At 37.9% G+C, this 17,778-nt stretch overlaps 2 protein-coding genes across 4 annotated transcripts; one reads left to right on the forward strand and one right to left on the reverse strand.

The window, feature by feature from the left end:
• The first annotated feature begins 25 nt into the window (after positions 1 to 25).
• LOC132789070 (uncharacterized) lies at positions 26 to 13,451 on the forward strand. 3 transcript variants are annotated; one of them, XM_060796819.1, is made up of 7 exons: positions 26 to 276; positions 6,478 to 6,608; positions 9,184 to 9,485; positions 10,281 to 11,003; positions 11,355 to 11,933; positions 12,447 to 12,663; positions 12,720 to 13,451. In XM_060796819.1, exons 2-7 carry the CDS (start codon positions 6,546 to 6,548, stop codon positions 12,957 to 12,959), a joined length of 2,124 nt encoding a protein of 707 aa, XP_060652802.1. In that variant the 5' UTR covers positions 26 to 276; positions 6,478 to 6,545; the 3' UTR covers positions 12,960 to 13,451. The 3 variants fall into 3 exon arrangements, with proteins under 3 accessions (XP_060652802.1, XP_060652803.1, XP_060652804.1); XM_060796820.1 differs by having other exon boundaries at positions 26 to 237; XM_060796821.1 differs by lacking the exon at positions 26 to 276 and adding an exon at positions 5,533 to 5,597.
• A 577-nt stretch (positions 13,452 to 14,028) lies between these two features.
• Positions 14,029 to 17,055, reverse strand: LOC132789071 (protein odr-4 homolog). Its single transcript, XM_060796822.1, is given in 6 exon segments — positions 14,029 to 15,025; positions 15,027 to 15,279; positions 15,758 to 15,883; positions 16,432 to 16,522; positions 16,596 to 16,770; positions 16,858 to 17,055. Coding segments are annotated over 6 exon segments (1,479 nt in total). The 5' UTR covers positions 16,951 to 17,055; the 3' UTR covers positions 14,029 to 14,284.
• Positions 17,056 to 17,778: the final 723 nt, after the last annotated feature.

The following is a 17,778-nucleotide window of genomic DNA, read 5'->3' on the forward strand; positions in this document are numbered from 1 at the left end:
TTGGCGTTCAGTTCTCGAGAAGACAGCGACGCGATCGGTTGTGTGTTCGTGTCTCGTACGTTGTTGGGAAGCTGCAAGCTGACCGATCGGGAAAAACACTTTTCGAGATTTTCCTTGCCTCGTATTTCCATCGTCTAAATAGATTTCGCAGTGTTTGACAAAAAAAAGCCAAAATAAAAATCAAATTAAGTGTGCGAAAAATTAACGGAAATTGTTGTGCGACAGCTGGGTGACCCTGTATGTTTTGTTGTTGTTGTTGCTGGTGTTGGTAAAAAGGTAAATGGCAGACAGCAGTAGCCTCTAATTGAAAGGTGCCTTCGATTGGTTAACATGCAAATAATAACAATGAAAAATCATTAACCATACCCGCGCTCAATTGAAAGGCGATAAAACGCAACAATGGCATTAGCAATGCGTCGGCCCCTCTATTAGATGTCGTCATGCCGTTTCCATTGATTTTTATTTTATAAATATATGCACGAGTATGTATGTACATATGAACATACATACATAATACATTCGAGATGCAAACATACTCAAGTATGTAAATATTTAATTATGTACATTCCAAGTGCAGCTGCAAGGGACATTGCGCCAATTATGAACATAAACGTTTCATTCATAACAAAAAATAGCAGTGTGTACACACCGACAGACAACAGACAGAAAAATATATATTTACATCTTACTGTGTGTGTGCGCGTGTGTGTGTGCATCTTCTAAATGGACTGCAATAAACGCATACATGTGTTGAAAATGTGCTGCTGCTGCTGATGTGTATAGTGTGTGGTGTGGGGTGGGTTTTTGCGGATTTTAGAGTGGGAGAGATTGGGGGGAGGGAGCGAGGCTGTCGCTGTGATCGAAGCTTCTTTGCGATTGCATCGCCGCGTGTTTTGAGCGGCGACGGCAAAGCATGATTTATGGCCAACAACATCCGCTAATATAAATACTTGCCTCTGAAACTGTGTGTGTGTGTGTGTGTGTGAGTGTGCGTGTGTGCTTATTTGTGTATCAAATTGTCGCGCGCTAAACTATTAAAGGCTTTTTGCGTATTACAACAGAAATCGAAAACGATATTGGGCTCAATAAAAAAAAGAACCCACTAATCAAAATTAACAAAACTGAAAAAAACTGGATGGGCAGACAACTTGACATATTCAACTTCCGTCGTGGCTGCCCATCATCTGCACACGACATCCCAATTGTGTTTCGTGTCATGCCAAGACCGAGACTGCAAGAATTTTATGCAGATCGTTAGATGAATCGTCTTGTAGAATGCTTCTTGCATTGAGTCTGGTGTACGCGCCCTCTTAGCGCAACGCGTAATTTCCCTAACGCCTACTTTTCTCGAACATGTGCAAGAATTTTATGCAGATCGTTAGATGAATCGTCTTGTAGAATGCTTCTTGCATTGAGTCTGGTGTACGCGCCCTCTTAGCGCAACGCGTAATTTCCCTAACGCCTACTTTTCTCGAACATGTGCAATTTTGTGTATCATTTGTCATTTGTTTTGTGAGTGCTGTACGAGAAAGTTGATTTTTTCCTACGCGTCTTTTATAAAACAATCAGAGGTAAGTTGTTAATATTATTAAACTACTATTCTAATCTGATTTAAATTAAAAATATATTTGTATTTGTATTTATATTTACAGTTTTGAGGACCACGAAAGAGCTACGTTGGATGATAAAAATAGAAACTACAAGGCATTGTTCAGGGCGAAGAATATTGAAAACGGCGAAATAAATTAATTTTTCTTTTAGCTATTATATTATTTAGTTATAAGTAAAACTGTTTAGATAATATTATATATAAATTTAAGTACTCATTGTATTAGTTTTAATAAATTTAATTTCAAGTATAATAAACATTTTATTTACTGCATATATTTTTGAGCGTATTTTTATTTTGCATATTCCGAACTACGCACTAGAATCTAAGCACAGATTTTCGGCAAGAGCTGCACCGCATATTTTCTACAAGAAACGTCGAGTACAAATTCCGCCAGCGCAGCCGAGGGAAATTTAAATTTCCCTTTGGCAAGAATTTATACTCGACGAGTCTTGTAGATAATCAGTTCCGCATATACGGCAAAACGAAGTGAGTAAGTCTTTTCGCATCTTGTGTCTACACATGACGGGACTGGAAGAAAACTTGTATATTGTCTACGAATAAAACACAATCGGGATGTATAAACACACCGACACACACTCACACAGACAGACGTTTGTAAATGTATTGTGCGATTGTAAACACGAATGGCAAGACGAACGACAAGAACTGCCCACTAACAACTGGCGCTGCCCACTCGAGACGTAAACAACAACAACAGCGAACAGCACAACAACAAACCCCCCACAGTAGCGTCGTCAATTCGTATTTTCGATACTTCGGCTTCTCTTTTGTCGTTGTTGTTATTATTTTTCGTAAGCGCCATTAAAATTGCATTTCGTTAAACAGACCCGTAGGCAAGCCCCGTCACTCCTCCTTCCCTCCCCGCTGTGACTGTCAGTTGCATTTGCCGGCTTCTGTTGGCCCGTTGGCACTGCCAGACTTTGTGGCTAGCACAGCAAGTAGAGACATGGGCATTGGCCTGGCTAACTGACTAACTGGCAACTGGCAACTGGTGCGCGGCCAATCTGATGACTATCGAGCGTTTAACTAACGTGTTGTTACAATTTTATTTCTCTCGGCGTTTTGCCGCCCGTCGTTGTTGTTGCTTAATCAAATGCGTACTTTTTCATTCATGAGTGCCCATTCATAGGTGTATACAACAAGTAGACTCCAGTGTATAACACTTTTAAATACCCTGTAATCAGATGAACCTGCCCAAAATATTTTTTGCGTTTTCCTTGTTATTTACTTATGTACATACTTAAAATACATTTATCTTGATTTCAACGGCGACATATGTAGATCAAGACATGTTAATGGAGGCCCTGAAATTGAAGGTTTTATCAATAAAGCTTTTTGACAAGGGTAACATAACCAGTTAAGTGACAGGTTCTATTACAATTTAATTTTTATATGTCAATTTTTTATTTCTTATTGTCCCGTCGTTTCAGTTAACCCTTGAACTTGGGAATTTATAGTTTTTGTATCATAATATAACATAATCAAATTATTGAATTCTGTTTTAGGCACACTGATTCCACTTAAGAATCTAAAAAGTTAATTAAAACAATGGGTTTCAAAAGTTAAGATTTTCCTATTTATATAGAACAGCAATTTAAATTACTTTCACCATAAATATTTTAGTTCTTCTAGATGTTTTTAAAAAGTATGGTAATTTGACTACTTTATTTTTAGCTGATCGATCATATGGTAGTACTAAACATATGTTAAATCTAATAAATTGCTAAAAAACACTACAATATGTTTTTCTAATGCAATTTATGTGATTTTTTTATTGAAATGTTCAGCATATATATGGAACAGATCATAATTGATGTGGGCGGAACTGGAATTTCACATCGATCAGCTTCAATTTGTGGGTGTTACTGATTCATGGATATACCCCATGTTTATCGGATTTGATTGCGCTAATAAGTTAAAAGTTAATCGCACTTAGACTCGGTGGGGTCTTAAGAGGTGATGTTGTGGCATTCAGCGGTGTTGAGGGGTGCGCAGTGATGGCTATGACGAACGGTTTGTTTACACCCGACAACGCATCCGCGTCCACATCTCCAACACTCAGTTGCTGTCGCAGTTGACGTCGACTGAGACTGCGACTGCGACGTCATTGGGATGCTTAGCGTTCGCGCTGCGTTCTAAATTAAGAATGTATGTGGAGACGAATGTTTGAGTGTGCGAGTGTGTGTGTGTGCGTGTGTGTGTGTGTGTACATAAATATGTATGCGTATGTCGTCAGGTGTTTAAGAATAGTTTCTAGTGGTTTTGTTTCTGATAATGTTTTTTTTGTTGAGTTTTTGGTATACGAACATTCCGTACGCAATCCAGAGTGACAGTTACTCAACCATGTGAGATCCGGCGCACTGTCAGATAGCCATGTTGGGGCCTCAACTGGGGTTAATTTGAGGATTACATTCATTTATGAATACATAAACACTACATGCGTAACACACCCATTACGACGTCGGTCGAGTAAATAAACAACAATAATTTGGAAAACTCGCAATCTTATACCGACAATCACAACAAATACTAAATATGTTTTTCTTGAATGACATTTGTTACTCAATTTGCGAATTTTCATTTGAAATTTTTATTATGTGTTTTTATTTATTTTAAATGTGTTTCTTAGAAAGTCATTAAACCACTTTGATATTCTTTTAAATTTCAACAATTTGATTAAAGTTTTTATAGCGCTTTTTGTTTTGCGGCGACACTTTGTTGAAATACGTTTTAAAACCATTGTTTTCTGCGTGCCAACGATTTATGTGACTATAATTTATGTTCTTCGACTATTTATGCTCTGGTTTTTCATATAATTCATGTGAAATCAAAATAGTTTTTGATGCAATCATTCATATAGAAATTAAATTTAGATTCTCTTGGAGATACATTTTAAAACACATCAGATTTTAGCATCAGCAACTACTCAAAACAAACTTATGACAGACTGATGATATAGTGTTTCGGAAGGTCCTATTCATCTATGTCAAAAAGAGGTATAATGAGTTTGTAGAATGTAGAAATATGTAGGCAGAGAAAATGTTGTAATTTGAGCAAGAAATTTTTTAGGACTAAATGCGAATATATTAATATTTATATTTTACATATTTTAGGTACTCAAGTTGAAATATTTCTTCTGCATTTTTCAGTTCAATGCAAATGGTGTAGAAAGTGTGCTTGATTGGGTTTATTCTTTCTTCCCAGAAATCTTTTGGGAAAAACAGGAATTGTGTAACTTCAACTGAAGTAGCCAGAAACCGTGATTTATTTTTGTTGCCCCGTCTGCCTTTTGTTTGCATCCTTAAAGGGACAATACGTGACCATATATGCAATGAGTGTTGAATGTATTCACATGAATCTTATCTAAATTTGGTCAGCGTACAAACATTGACGTAAGATCGCCTGTACTTGTATCAGAAAAATAAATATACGAGTACATTGTGAGTGTTTTTTGTTCAGCATAATCAAGTGCTGCTGTTGCCACTTTAAATTCCACAGTGCAACTTGAAGTTAATGATATTAATTGGGGATGGGGGAAAGGGGGATGCAGCGGACCAAAAGTCAATGCATAGTGTATTCAACGGGTACTCGTATCTGATATCGAATCGAGTGAGTCTCATTCAGTGCGTTCGGTTCTTTGGGTTCTTCGCATTCGTCAAAGAGCAGCCGCAGTTTCAATTTTTAAAAATAATTTATCTTTATGTTTTTAATTTTTGCTCATCTGTTTGTCTGTTTGTAATTACATGAGTACATGAAATAATTTCACTTTTTTTTCTCATGCCCACGCGTTTGATCGTCGAGTTTTTAAGGTCTCTTGCAAGTTCAAATTTTTGCTTTGTAGTTGATACTTAGCCCTGGCTGGGCAAGCCGTTTGACTGCGTCAGTGTCTGACTGTCTGCTCTAAATAAATTCGAAACAAAAATCGGAATTGTGTTTAATTGTGCGCCGCCCAAAGATCTGACTGGTTGTGATTGTGCTTCATTTTTTTTTGTTTTTTTTTGACGCAAATTAGCCGATTAGTTAGGCCAAATTAAACAAGTTAATTGCTCGGGCATAGCATTGGACTGTGCTAGCTTTACATGTTGTACTACACATACATAGAGAAGATGTTCGCATATGATATAACGAGTACTCATAACATATGCAATCATTTCGTTGGCAAAGTGAATAAACTGACAGTAGCATAAACATTTCATTAACTCGATCTGTTTATGATCTTTTCATTTCAGTGATCTCGTTCTTATATAACTTACATGCAAATATCAACTCCCGCACTCTCAAAGCGATCTTGATCTTGATCGGTTGTTGTTTTTGTGAAATATAAACATTTTTTTTTTGTTTTTCTTTTTTGCTTTGCATTTTGAATGTACATAATACATCAAAAGACTATTGTTTATCAAAATTCATTGATATTTCTAATTGAAATTGTTTATGTTTTTCTTTTTATTTTCAATTCTTAAATAATGTGATTTTAATTAACTGACTAAAAGGAAATAAATCTATAATTGCATAGTAATAGTAAATATAATTAATCTTTATTTAAAACGAAACCATAATTTAGAAATACTGGAAAAAATATTCGAAATAATATTAATGACTCAATCAATACTAAACATTTAAATAAAAAAATAGTAGAATAAAAACGTAATCGATTTTGAAGCATTTAACTATGAATGAAATCTAAGGAAGCGGAAAAAATAATACCTCGATGATTTCATTTCCCTATAATAAAAATAATAATAGAATGAAATTGAATGAAATAAATTATGTGCAATAAAAACGTATTAAATTCGACAGCAGAACCAAATAAATACTTAATGATTTTATTTGCTTTATAATTCCAGAGCTTGCCATTGTTGTTCAGAGAAGAATCGGGGCTAAAGCATCACCAAATAATAATACCATAAAAGCCATGTGGCTAATTTACAACATATTCAAATGGCTGGCACTCTTACAGCTTGTGGTCCCAAGTCAGGTGAGCACTAAACACACAACAATGGGGCAATCCCACTTGACACACAACCCCGAATTCACATATTCGTGATGTCAATCGAACACAATTCTCTTGCCGAACTGTGAATAATTTACAAATTTGTCGACTCACAACTTGTGCAGCAATTATCTCAGTCCCCAAATTGAGTAATCCCATTGTGGTCTACTATATTATGTTCTGATACATATCTGTTAAGTACATAACATATGTATATGTATATAGATAGATAGATACTCGTATCTGTGACCCCGGCAACGAAACGGTATCGAGTACCCTTGAATGATTTTTCGTGCAGTTTGTCGATTTCCGCATGAGTGAGTGAGTGTTACAGTTAGTCGCAGTTCAATCACCAAAATTGGTAAGGTTAGACAACTCTGGCATGACCTAGCTTTCTATGGGACAAGGTGTGATAGCTATTAAATTGTTTCAATTTTAGTTTTTGTTTTTTAATTTCTTCTTTATTCCCTGGGAATAGCTTGAACTTAAAGCAAGCTTTTACTTTGAGGAATGTAAAAATATTTGTTTTTTATATATAAGGTAGAATATATTGTGATGAGCTCAACGAAAATGTTTATTAAAGACTCGAAATTTATAGGATGTGGTTTAAAATCTAGGTGTTAATATTAACTATTTTCTGTCAAAATTTGTGTTATAATTCAAATTTACAATTACAATTCTGAAAGTTGCCTTCGTTTAATCCTCGTTGATCAATGAATGCACACGAATGAATTAGGGGAATATTAAAAAAGATTTGGTTGCTTATACGGTAATTTAACCTTAATAATGTTATTATACCCGCTACCCATAGGGTAGAAGGGTATTATAACTTTGTGCCGGCAGGAAATGTATGTAACGGGTAGAAGGAGGCATCTCCGACCCTATAAAGTATATATATTCTTGATCAGCGTCAACAGCCGAGACGATATAGCCATGTCCGTCTGTCCGTCTGTGTGTCTGTCCGTCTGTCCGTCTGTCCGTATGAAACACTGGATCTCAGAGACTATAAGAGATAGAGCTATAATTTTTTTTCGACAGCATTTATTATGTTTGCACGCAGATCAAGTTTGTTTCAAATTTTTGCCACGCCCACTTCCGCCCCCGCAAATCAAAAAAATCGAATAACAAGCGTAATTTTAAAGCTAGAGTTCCGAATTTTGGTATATACAATAATAACTATAGTATTTATGATTTCTGAAATTTTGGTTGCGATCAGATAAAAATTGTCGAAGTTATTAAAGAAATACTTTTGTATGGGCAAAAACGCCTACTTACTAGGGGTCTTAGTTGCTTTGGCTGACAATCTGGTATATTGTGCTGTCTATGGTATATTTTGAATACGGTACTATGTCGATATACCAAATATACCATTCGGTATATTTTTAGTATTTTTGCAGTATATTAGGTATATTTTGAGAAAATACCGCAAAATATATTTCTTTTATTCAAAATGGGTAGCGGGTATCTCACAGTCGAGTACACTCGACTGTAGCTTTCTTACTTGTTTTGTATTGAGTTCAACATTTAAAGATTCACAAATTTATTTTAATACAGAATCTAAGGTTATAGGCATACTTTTCGGAGCCTAGGGTATTAATTTTAACAACATTCTGTTAAATTTCTTATACTACATAAATCATATGTTTATATTATTGGAACATTGTCTTCTAATTTTAGTAGTAAATTTAATTCAAGGCTTGCAAATGCATTTAGAATCAAATTTTCTTGGGTTGACCGAGGCCAAAGTAAACTAAATTTATTTACATGCCCGAGACCTCAATTAATCCAAAAGTTATTGAATTAGATAATTTTCTTAATGCATGCCCGAAGGCTGCATTTGTATATGATGCAAAGTTTACAATGTGCAATAACAGGGAGACAAATATAGAAAACTGGATGTCAATTTTTAGAAGAATAGATCACATAGATGCTGAGAGCGAGATGATCTCATAAACAGATGGACAAAACATTAAAGTAATTGTAGGGTAACTAGAGTGCCTTTAGAGCTGGTTCATCATCCATTACAACAGGAACTTGTGAGCCAATTTTTACGACGGCATCGTGCAGTCGCAACCTATTTTCGATTAGACTGCGACTGAGACTGAGGCAGGAAAAAAGGGATATGCCACCCGATGTTGGCTGGCTGGCTGGTGGATGATGTGCTGTGATGTGGTGTGCCGGGAGAGTGGAGATCTATGTTATTTTTAGCTGGGAGCTGGAAGCATAAATGCATCGATGCAGCGCCCTGAGTCAGACGAGAGCAATGACACCTCAAATGCATCGCTTCCATCTTCCATCCCCTGCGCTACTTTCGCGCGGGGCTGCGGCCTGAATTATCCACACTGGCGGGCATATATATATATATAGTATAGCATAGCATAGAATAGTATATAAAAATATATACACTCTATGTAATTGTGGTCTCGTTTTTGTTGTTGTCTTTTTGTTGCCTTGGCAATCATTAAGATGTCTGCGACGCCCGGCAAATGGGGAACTTTGCTGGCGACTCGAGTAATCAATGAAAGATTTGCGATTTTTTGTGTTTTTTATGTTATTGCAGTGTGGCTTTGTGCAGGAAGCAAAGCGACACATACGCGCCGAGTTCAATGATGCACTGGGTCATCATAGATACCATGGTTCCCATTGGCACAACGGCCAGCGAGTGCATCGTCTCCACATGCCATCGCACAGTCATCAGCGTTGGAGTGGCCGACGACGATCGCTCAATCATGCGCATCCCTTCAGCCGTTGGACACAGTGGACGCAGTGCGATGACGATTGCATCCGGCACAGGGAACGCTACTGCAAAGCAAAGCGGAAGTGCGGTCACACCAAGCACATGGAGCAGCGCAAGTGTCTGCAGTAAGTATCGAGGCTGGCGACTGAAACTTGATCTCAGCGAGGGGGATTCGATTTCATAATGCTCCCTATTTTATAGAAGGGCGTATTATTTTAATGGCAATCGTAAAGACAAGGCAGCTAGTGGTAGCTTTGATTCTATAAAGTGTATTATTTAAAATAGACTATAAAATAAAAGTTTGTCTGTTTAACTATATTCATCACCTAGAACTCAAATATGACTTCTTGATGACAATATTTTCTGGGCAATTTAAATAAACTTTAGAAAGCTAAGTTTCACAGTCTAAAGTATCCGACTACAATTATGGTATATGGACTTCATAATATCTATATTTACAACGTTTGTTTATAAATGTTCTATATTACAAAAGGCATATGAATTTAATGACAATCGTAAAAGCAAGTAATAGGCAATAAGAGGCAGCTCTGTCTATATACTAAACTACTTAATAGCGTTTATAGCATGATCACTTCGTTTATATTCATTGCTTCCAATATTTTTCATACTCATAAAACGAACTTTAAAACTTACAACGACTCTTGAATGAGCATAGTTTTAAAGCATCGGAAGACAAACAAATATCTATATTTACAATGCTTGTTTATAAATTATCTTCATTACGATCGGACGTTAAACATTTTAAAACTTATTTAATGGGGTGAAGATCAGTTGCAACTACATGTTATATATGTATGTACATATTTATTATACACATACGTTTGTTTACTAAATATGGGTAGCAGGTATATTAAAGTCGAGCACTTTTCAATAAAATGTTCTGCATTGTTTTTATTTAGCTGTCATCCTGTTGAGAAGTGGCATAAGTCCAAAGAAGAGCATCACTTCCCGAGCACCCAGAGCCAACCGCCATCCATCATCATTAATGCTGCAGCAGCTGCAGTTGGTGGACCAACTTACCCCGCGCATATAGCTGAAGCACATCCCAGTCCATATCCCAGTCCACATCCCAGTCCCGACCATGGTCCCATTTTGGATGCAGACTCTGTTGAGGTAGTGCATCGCAAGCCGCCGCATTTCTATCCCATTGAAGAGGAGGAAGGTGAGGAGGAAGATGACGACTCAAGCTTTCCAGAGGATCAAGGTGACTTCTTTGTGCTTAAGCGAAGCAGGCAAAAGGCGCGTCAACAGTCCAGACAACACGCGAGGCAAAGGAACAAGAAAAGAACCAAGCCAAGGCCAAAGCCCAGACCCAAGCCTAGACCAAACTATATAGACGATGACTTTGAAGACTATCTGGAGAAGCGTTCGTTTAATTCGCAGCAGCGCAGTTTAGGCAGCGTCGAAAACGACTCCGGATTGGAGGGCGACGTCTTCCAGTACGAGGACTTTGACATGGATCAAGATAATGCCTATTCCGACTCGGAGGAGTACGGAGAATATCGCAACGTCACCTGGGAGCGCAATACCCCAGATGGACTTGTGTCCAGACATCGACGTCTCTACACGAAATGGAGCCGTTGGACGAGATGCTCACCGAAATGCACCACACGACGTTACAAGTAAGTTGAGATCGTTTACTTGGCGTATACTTAATAATGGTTACATGCGTATACTTAATGCAATTTTTTAAGAGAAAAAGCGTAAGGTGATGTATTAATAGTTCAAGACGCTCTTATTAGTAGATTTATAATCATTTTTCATGATTATTTTATGAACAACGTAAGATTTAATTATTAAGTGATTTTATTATTTATTTAATTATAACATGAGGATTAACAAAAATTTTACGTTTAAACTGGAATTTTTTTTAATTTTTTAAAGTAAATATTAGTATAATATTATGTTTCTCATATAAATCTTCCGTTAAGTACCTTTCATTGCGTATACTTAATCTGTTTTCCTTTTTTTAGAAAGTGCCGCGTGATGGATCAATGTGGCCGTGAGGTGCTGCGTGAGATCGCCTACTGCTACACGGAGAACAGCTTCTGCCAGCAGTGGCTGCAGACGCAAGTGCAGAAAGCTCCTGTCTACGAGACACGACCCAGCACTGGAGGCGTCTCTGCCATGCGACGCATGCACACGGAACCGGGAACAGCAGCGCTGAGCAAAAACGATGTGAATGTCATCATGAGTGGGCGTGGCTATCGCGGACCAGAGTATTCCCCACTTAAGTTGCAATGTGGCCAGGCGCCGCAAAGCATGAACAACATGCTGAAGATCATTGGCGGCAGGCGTGCTGAAAAAGGACATTGGCCTTGGCAGGTGGCGATCTTCAATCGCTTTAAGGAAGCTTTCTGCGGTGGCACCTTGATTGCTCCTCTCTGGGTTCTTACAGCGGCACATTGTGTTCGCAAAGTTCTCTATGTGCGCTTTGGGGAACACAATCTCAGCTACGACGATGGCACCGAGGTGACGCTGCGTGTCAAGACGAGTTTCAAGCATCCCAACTTCGATAAGCGCACCGTGGACAGCGATGTGGCGCTTTTAAGGTGAGTACATGGGTCAACTCCTGATGATTGAATTTATAGTATTTTTTCGTACCGTATGTCCATCGACTTCCAAATAAACTTGTTTGGTAGCTATCTAAGGTCATATTCTCAGTGTGGCTAAACACTAAAAAAGTACAACAATAAAGGAGAATAGATTATAGTATAGTTTAGTAAATAAACTACTTCTACTAAATATCTCTTGACACATTGTCAATTGTAATTTAATCTGATAAGCTTTAACATGAGCGGATTATATCACAGTTTAGTAAGTTACTCTATCTATCTCCGATTGTATTTGCCAACGTTTATCGACTTTCCAAATTGTACTTGAACTGGACTAATATCATATAACTACGTAGTTATTATCTAATTATTATAAATTTGGGATGGCGAAATTGTAGCAACATAAATTACGCTTAGTATTCGAGATTTCTCTTTGCTAAAAAATTTAATTTAATGACCACGCAAAGATAGCTTTAATTTCTCTTTATCATACATTTCTCCCACTTTCAGACTCCCGAAACCTGTGAACTCGACCAGCTGGATACGCTACTCTTGTCTACCACGTCCCTACCAGCAATTGCCCAAGAATGTGGACTGCACAGTCATTGGCTGGGGTAAGCGACGCAATAGGGCAGTGATTGGCACCCGAATCTTACATCAAGCACATGTGCCCATCATTCCCATGGACAATTGCAGAAGTGTGTACCAGGATTATACCATAACAAAGGTTAGAGGTGACGGAGTTTTAAAGGAACTTTTAATTACTATATTATCTATCTTCAGAACATGTTTTGCGCTGGACATCGTCGAGGTCGCATAGATACTTGTGCCGGGGACTCGGGAGGTCCTTTGCTCTGTCGGGATACGACTAAACCCAATCATCCGTGGACCATCTTTGGCATTACTTCGTTTGGTGATGGCTGCGCCAAGCGCAACAAGTTTGGCATCTACGCCAAGGTGCCAAACTATGTGGATTGGGTGTGGTCGGTAATCAACTGCGATGGCAATTGCAAGATGCACTAGATAGTTAGCATATTACGCTATAAGTATTTCCTCGAGTCCCTAGATTTAAATTAGGCTTAAGCTCGTTATGTTTCAGAGGCTGTGAGATACTTATATACATTTTTTTAAATCGCTTGCGAGCAAATCTCATCATGTAAATACTAAACATACTCCTATATTTGTATAAGTACTCATTAGTGTGCACAGGAAATCTGAATGAATGACTCGAGTCTTTTTGTGTCCCCTTGAAAAGGCGAATTCCCCTAGCTCGACTCGAAAACTGTTTTATTATTTTAAACAGAACTAAAATACATAAAATAAACTACGAATGGAAATTAACACTAACTAAACTAACTCAACTAATTAGCTAAGATTTGTCAGCGTTTCTAAATAAGAATTTCGGTCTACAGAGAATTAGAGCAAATTTATATAAATGGAAAAAATAAGTGTTGGTAGATAGCTTTAAGCTGAGCAATAAACTAGTGGAATAAATTATTTAATAAAGGTATACGAATTAACATAATTGTCTCAATATATTTTAATAATTCACAGCGAAACGTTGTAAATAATAAAAGCTGCCGCATTAACGAGTTCAAATGTCGCGCGCCATAATTAGATTCCACTGTGTGTAGGTGTAGCGCGTGCTACGTTGAGGGCTCTAAGTGGAACGTAATATAACTCAGTTCAGTTCGACACCCACAGCAGGGGGCTGCGTTTGTGTGTGAGCAGTGCTAGATGTTTACGCTAGCGGCTAGTAGGCGTTAGAGAGAGCAGCTGGGAACAGAATGGTTGTGAGACTGGCTTGATTGTATGCGTGTGGAAGAGCAGCTCAGCAAGCCGGGAACAGTTCAATAGTGTTCATGCTGAGTGTGGATGTGAGAGAGCAGTTGGGAACGGAGCTGAGTGCGATAGACTGAGAACAGTCGTAACACACTTGATAATTAAGGCAGGTCACGGGCAATGACTCACCATTTTACGTCAACAGATGGCGCATTAATTTAAAAAGAAATTAGTTAATTTGTTTGCAGCTAATAACTAATTGTAGATTACTACCAAAATTAAACAAAGAGCAAAAATGGTTTTTTCATACTTTAATTTATTACAATAAGTATTAAATGCTGCCCGTTCAGGCGTTCAATATAATAAAACTATTTAACGGGTCATTTTTACATTTCTTCTACTAGACAATAAGAGTATAGTTGTTGTGTATCATAAAAAAAACCATCACAAGATTCACCAGCATACTACAGCGTGTGTTTGCACATACTAGTATGTAATCTATATAAGGTTGCGCATCAACAAATCCCTCCCTCCCTCCCTCTATCCATCCATCCAGCCAACTACTATCAGGCCATGACGTAGTGCAGCGCCACCGAAGCGAGCAGCACCAAGAGGGCAACTGCAATGCCCACCATGTAGAGGCTGCGCGATAGTTCACGCTTTGGCATCGAGCTAGACATGGTACGATTATCATCCATATTATCGGTCTCCTGAAATCTGGCTGTGAAATTGCTATCTGGTAGACCTTCGGCATCCAAGACAATCGCTTCGGGATCAATTTCAACATCGAGCACTTGCTTGGCCTGCGAGACGGCAACGGTGGGTGCTTCGCCACGGAACAGATACTCCGAGAACTGTATGGTGCTGGTCGACGGACTAGCGCCATCTGCCGGAATGCTGAAGAACACACGTCGCGGTGGCTCACTGATGTAGACAGCTTCGTTGGAGACATGCGGATCGGTCAAGCCATCACAATAGACTTGAATACGTGTGATCAGCGAACGCAAGACATCGTCGCGAACGAAACGTTTTACATCCGCGATTGTGTTGCGTGAATTGCAGTAAATCCGTGAGAAGATCATGCCGCTCATCCGTAGCGTGCCATTAAATTCGCTTATTTTGATGTTGGCCGGACTGTTCAGCTGACACTTGACGGGCATCACAATGCTGGCACGTATCACATTGCCATTGCCATTGGATCCGTCATCCGAGGATAACAAATGTAGTCCTGAAGCTGGTCCCGTTGCTGTGCTGCTGCCCGATGCTGTGCTATTTGTGCTTGACGAAGTTTTCAATTTGTCATCCGATTGTTTCTTTTTTCTTTATGTACGTCTGCAAATCGATGGTGTCCTCGACGATTTCATTTTGTAAAAACACCTCACTGGCGATGAGATATTTGCGTATAGTCAATATAATGTTTTGGAACTGTTCTTCGATGTTAATACGTCGTGCCGGATCGATGATGGGTATAACATCGTCCAGATCGTAATTGCACTCGAGCGGTATCCATTCAAATGGCTTCTCCACAAAGCGATGATCCATTTTGGTGAACGTGCCGCCACTATGATAAAATATACACACGTTAATAAGGATGAATCATACAAGTTGTTTTCGCAAAAGCACTACAGAATAATAATTAACACACAACGAGTATATAGTATAGAGTATTGTATATATAGAGTATTGTTATCTAGAGTCAAAACCGAAACACATAAAATGCAATCCATACAACGAAACTACGAACTTAGTGAATATACGATATAAACATTCGCGTTAATAAACATTCAAAAGTGTATTTGTATTTGTATTGTAGGTAGTTGAAATTTCAAATATGTTATGTTATTTACCATATAATGCATTTTATGTTTGCCGTAAAATACGATTTTTTTGCAATGTCTTAGAGTAGTAGAGTTTAATTGAGATAATTGATTAAAGAACATACAAGATACATATGTAAGTCAACAGCAAATCTTAATGCCCTAACCCGAGCACTCAACTCAATTAATTTTGGTATTAATATCTAAACAGTTTGTACTTACTTCCCGTAGGTAAAGTTCTTGCAGAGTAATCTCTTGTCGGCCAGCGAGTAGGCGAGAAATACATATTCAGTCTGTGCCATATCTGTGGTGTACACTCCAAACGAGCTGTTGCTCTGCAGCAGCAAACTACAAACATAAAAGTCAAATTAGTTCAATAGTTTAACATTTAATAGGTAGTACAGCTAAACTCGAGTTTCGGCTATGAAATACCCGTCAAGTTTTTAAGGAATATAAAATCATACAGTGTATCAAATGAGGTCAATTCTTCAACATTTAACAACGTAGTTAGGCTAAAAGCGAGTTTAATCGACTGAAAAATATCCGGTTAGCACTTGAAATCGAATGTATTTTACAATTACTCTGCTCAAAGCAAATGCAGCGCAAACTTATAATTAAAACAAACTTATAATTGAATCTGAACTAAAAAATTGTTTTTGATAGGCGTTGTAATCCAAATTTTGTGACTCTAGTTTTAATAGTCTCCAAGATATTGGTTTTCTGATGAACGGACACACAGACAGACGGAAATGAGTACGACATATATTTATATATATGAACAATACTTTTTAAGAATGAATATGTCTCCTTATGTTCATTATACATTTTAAATTTCCGATCATTTGAAATACCCCACTAGAGTATGGCTGCCGGGTATAATTAAATTCGGTACTCACTCGTAGACATCGGAGAACAGTTTCTTGGCGTTCTTAAATTCATCGCTGTTTTCATCGGCGACCTCGGGCAGCGTAGAGGATATGAAAATACCTGAAGAGACAAAGATAAATTATGAAATTGGGTCACAGGTGGGTGTCCTGAGAGGGGAAGGGGCAATGCAAACCTATGACGTCAAAGGAACCGGGACACATTTTGCTAGCGCTCAGCCACTGCGATGCCAGCGCCTGTGAGTTGACATCGCGAATTGTGAAATTCACATCGTTAAGGTCCTCCAAGTCGGCATCCTCCTCATTGTTGCGGGCCAAGTGCACAACAATGCTTTTGGTTAAGTCAGCTTGCTGTATTGAAGTGGGTGGGGGAGGTGGCAAATAGAGTCAACAAAATAATCTACGTGGCGACGGCCGGCGAAAGGAGCGTTAACTTACATGCCCAACGATTATGCCGTACGAGAAACTGTGCTCTTGAGCGCATTTTTCCAGATAGACCTCATCGGCTTTGCTCAAAAGCACGGTACGCATAATTTGACGTTTTTATTTTCACAGAAATAACAATATCTATATACTTTCGTGTGTAATTTGTGTGCGTGCAGTCAACTCGGAGCTGACACTCAGCGTGACCATTACTTGGTTCTCGAATTATACCAAAGAGAAAAAGTATTTATTTTAAATGTTTCGGTATTTCGATAAGATTTAACTTGCGATAATTTTATTCGATAGGCAATTAATCAATTCAAAATATTTAACAGCGTATATATTTACTAAGCTTTTTAATTATCAAGAATTTAAGAAATTAATTTATTTAGAATAAGCAACTGATAAAACGGCACTCATTTAGTAGTTAGTTATTTACTTTCATTAAAATAATTTCCTATTATTATCGATAATTTTTACAACAAGAGGAGAAGCATCGATTTTTGATTGATTATTCGACTTAAAATCGACTAATATCGCTAACCAATAGAGAGCAAGAAGAAGATCGAGTGTAATCGGCGCCAGTTCAAAATTTCAAATACTTACACAAATTAAAAGTCTAAATTATAATTAAAGTGCTGCGGGTGAGCACTATTTTGTTCTAATATTGATTTATCAATGAGCAAACATTAGATAATAATTAAATCATAAACAATAATGTATGGGCATGTGAATAAAATTTCGCATAACAAAACACATGATATTAAAGTAGGTAGCATGTGTGGGGACTTAAGCACACACCTGGTGCAGCAAGCCGTCACTTCAATTGCATTGTGATTATGACTCGCAAGCACACACACACACAATCACACACATACAGAGAGCAGAAACTTACAATCTTGAGCGATGAATAATCAACTGCATACTTTAAAGCTC

Source organism: Drosophila nasuta, chromosome 3 (assembly GCF_023558535.2).
Source record: "Drosophila nasuta strain 15112-1781.00 chromosome 3, ASM2355853v1, whole genome shotgun sequence".
NCBI lineage: Eukaryota > Metazoa > Arthropoda > Insecta > Diptera > Drosophilidae > Drosophila > Drosophila nasuta.

Excerpts from the sequence above, each read along its gene's own strand:
- LOC132789070 (XM_060796819.1), top strand. The coding sequence starts at position 6,546 with ATGTGGCTAATTTACAACATATTCAAATGGCTGGCACTCTTACAGCTT. Across the intron at positions 9,486-10,280 it reads GAGCAGCGCAAGTGTCTGCA|CTGTCATCCTGTTGAGAAGT; the intron begins GTAAGTATCGAG and ends GTTTTTATTTAG. Across the intron at positions 12,664-12,719 it reads AGGATTATACCATAACAAAG|AACATGTTTTGCGCTGGACA; the intron begins GTTAGAGGTGAC and ends ATCTATCTTCAG.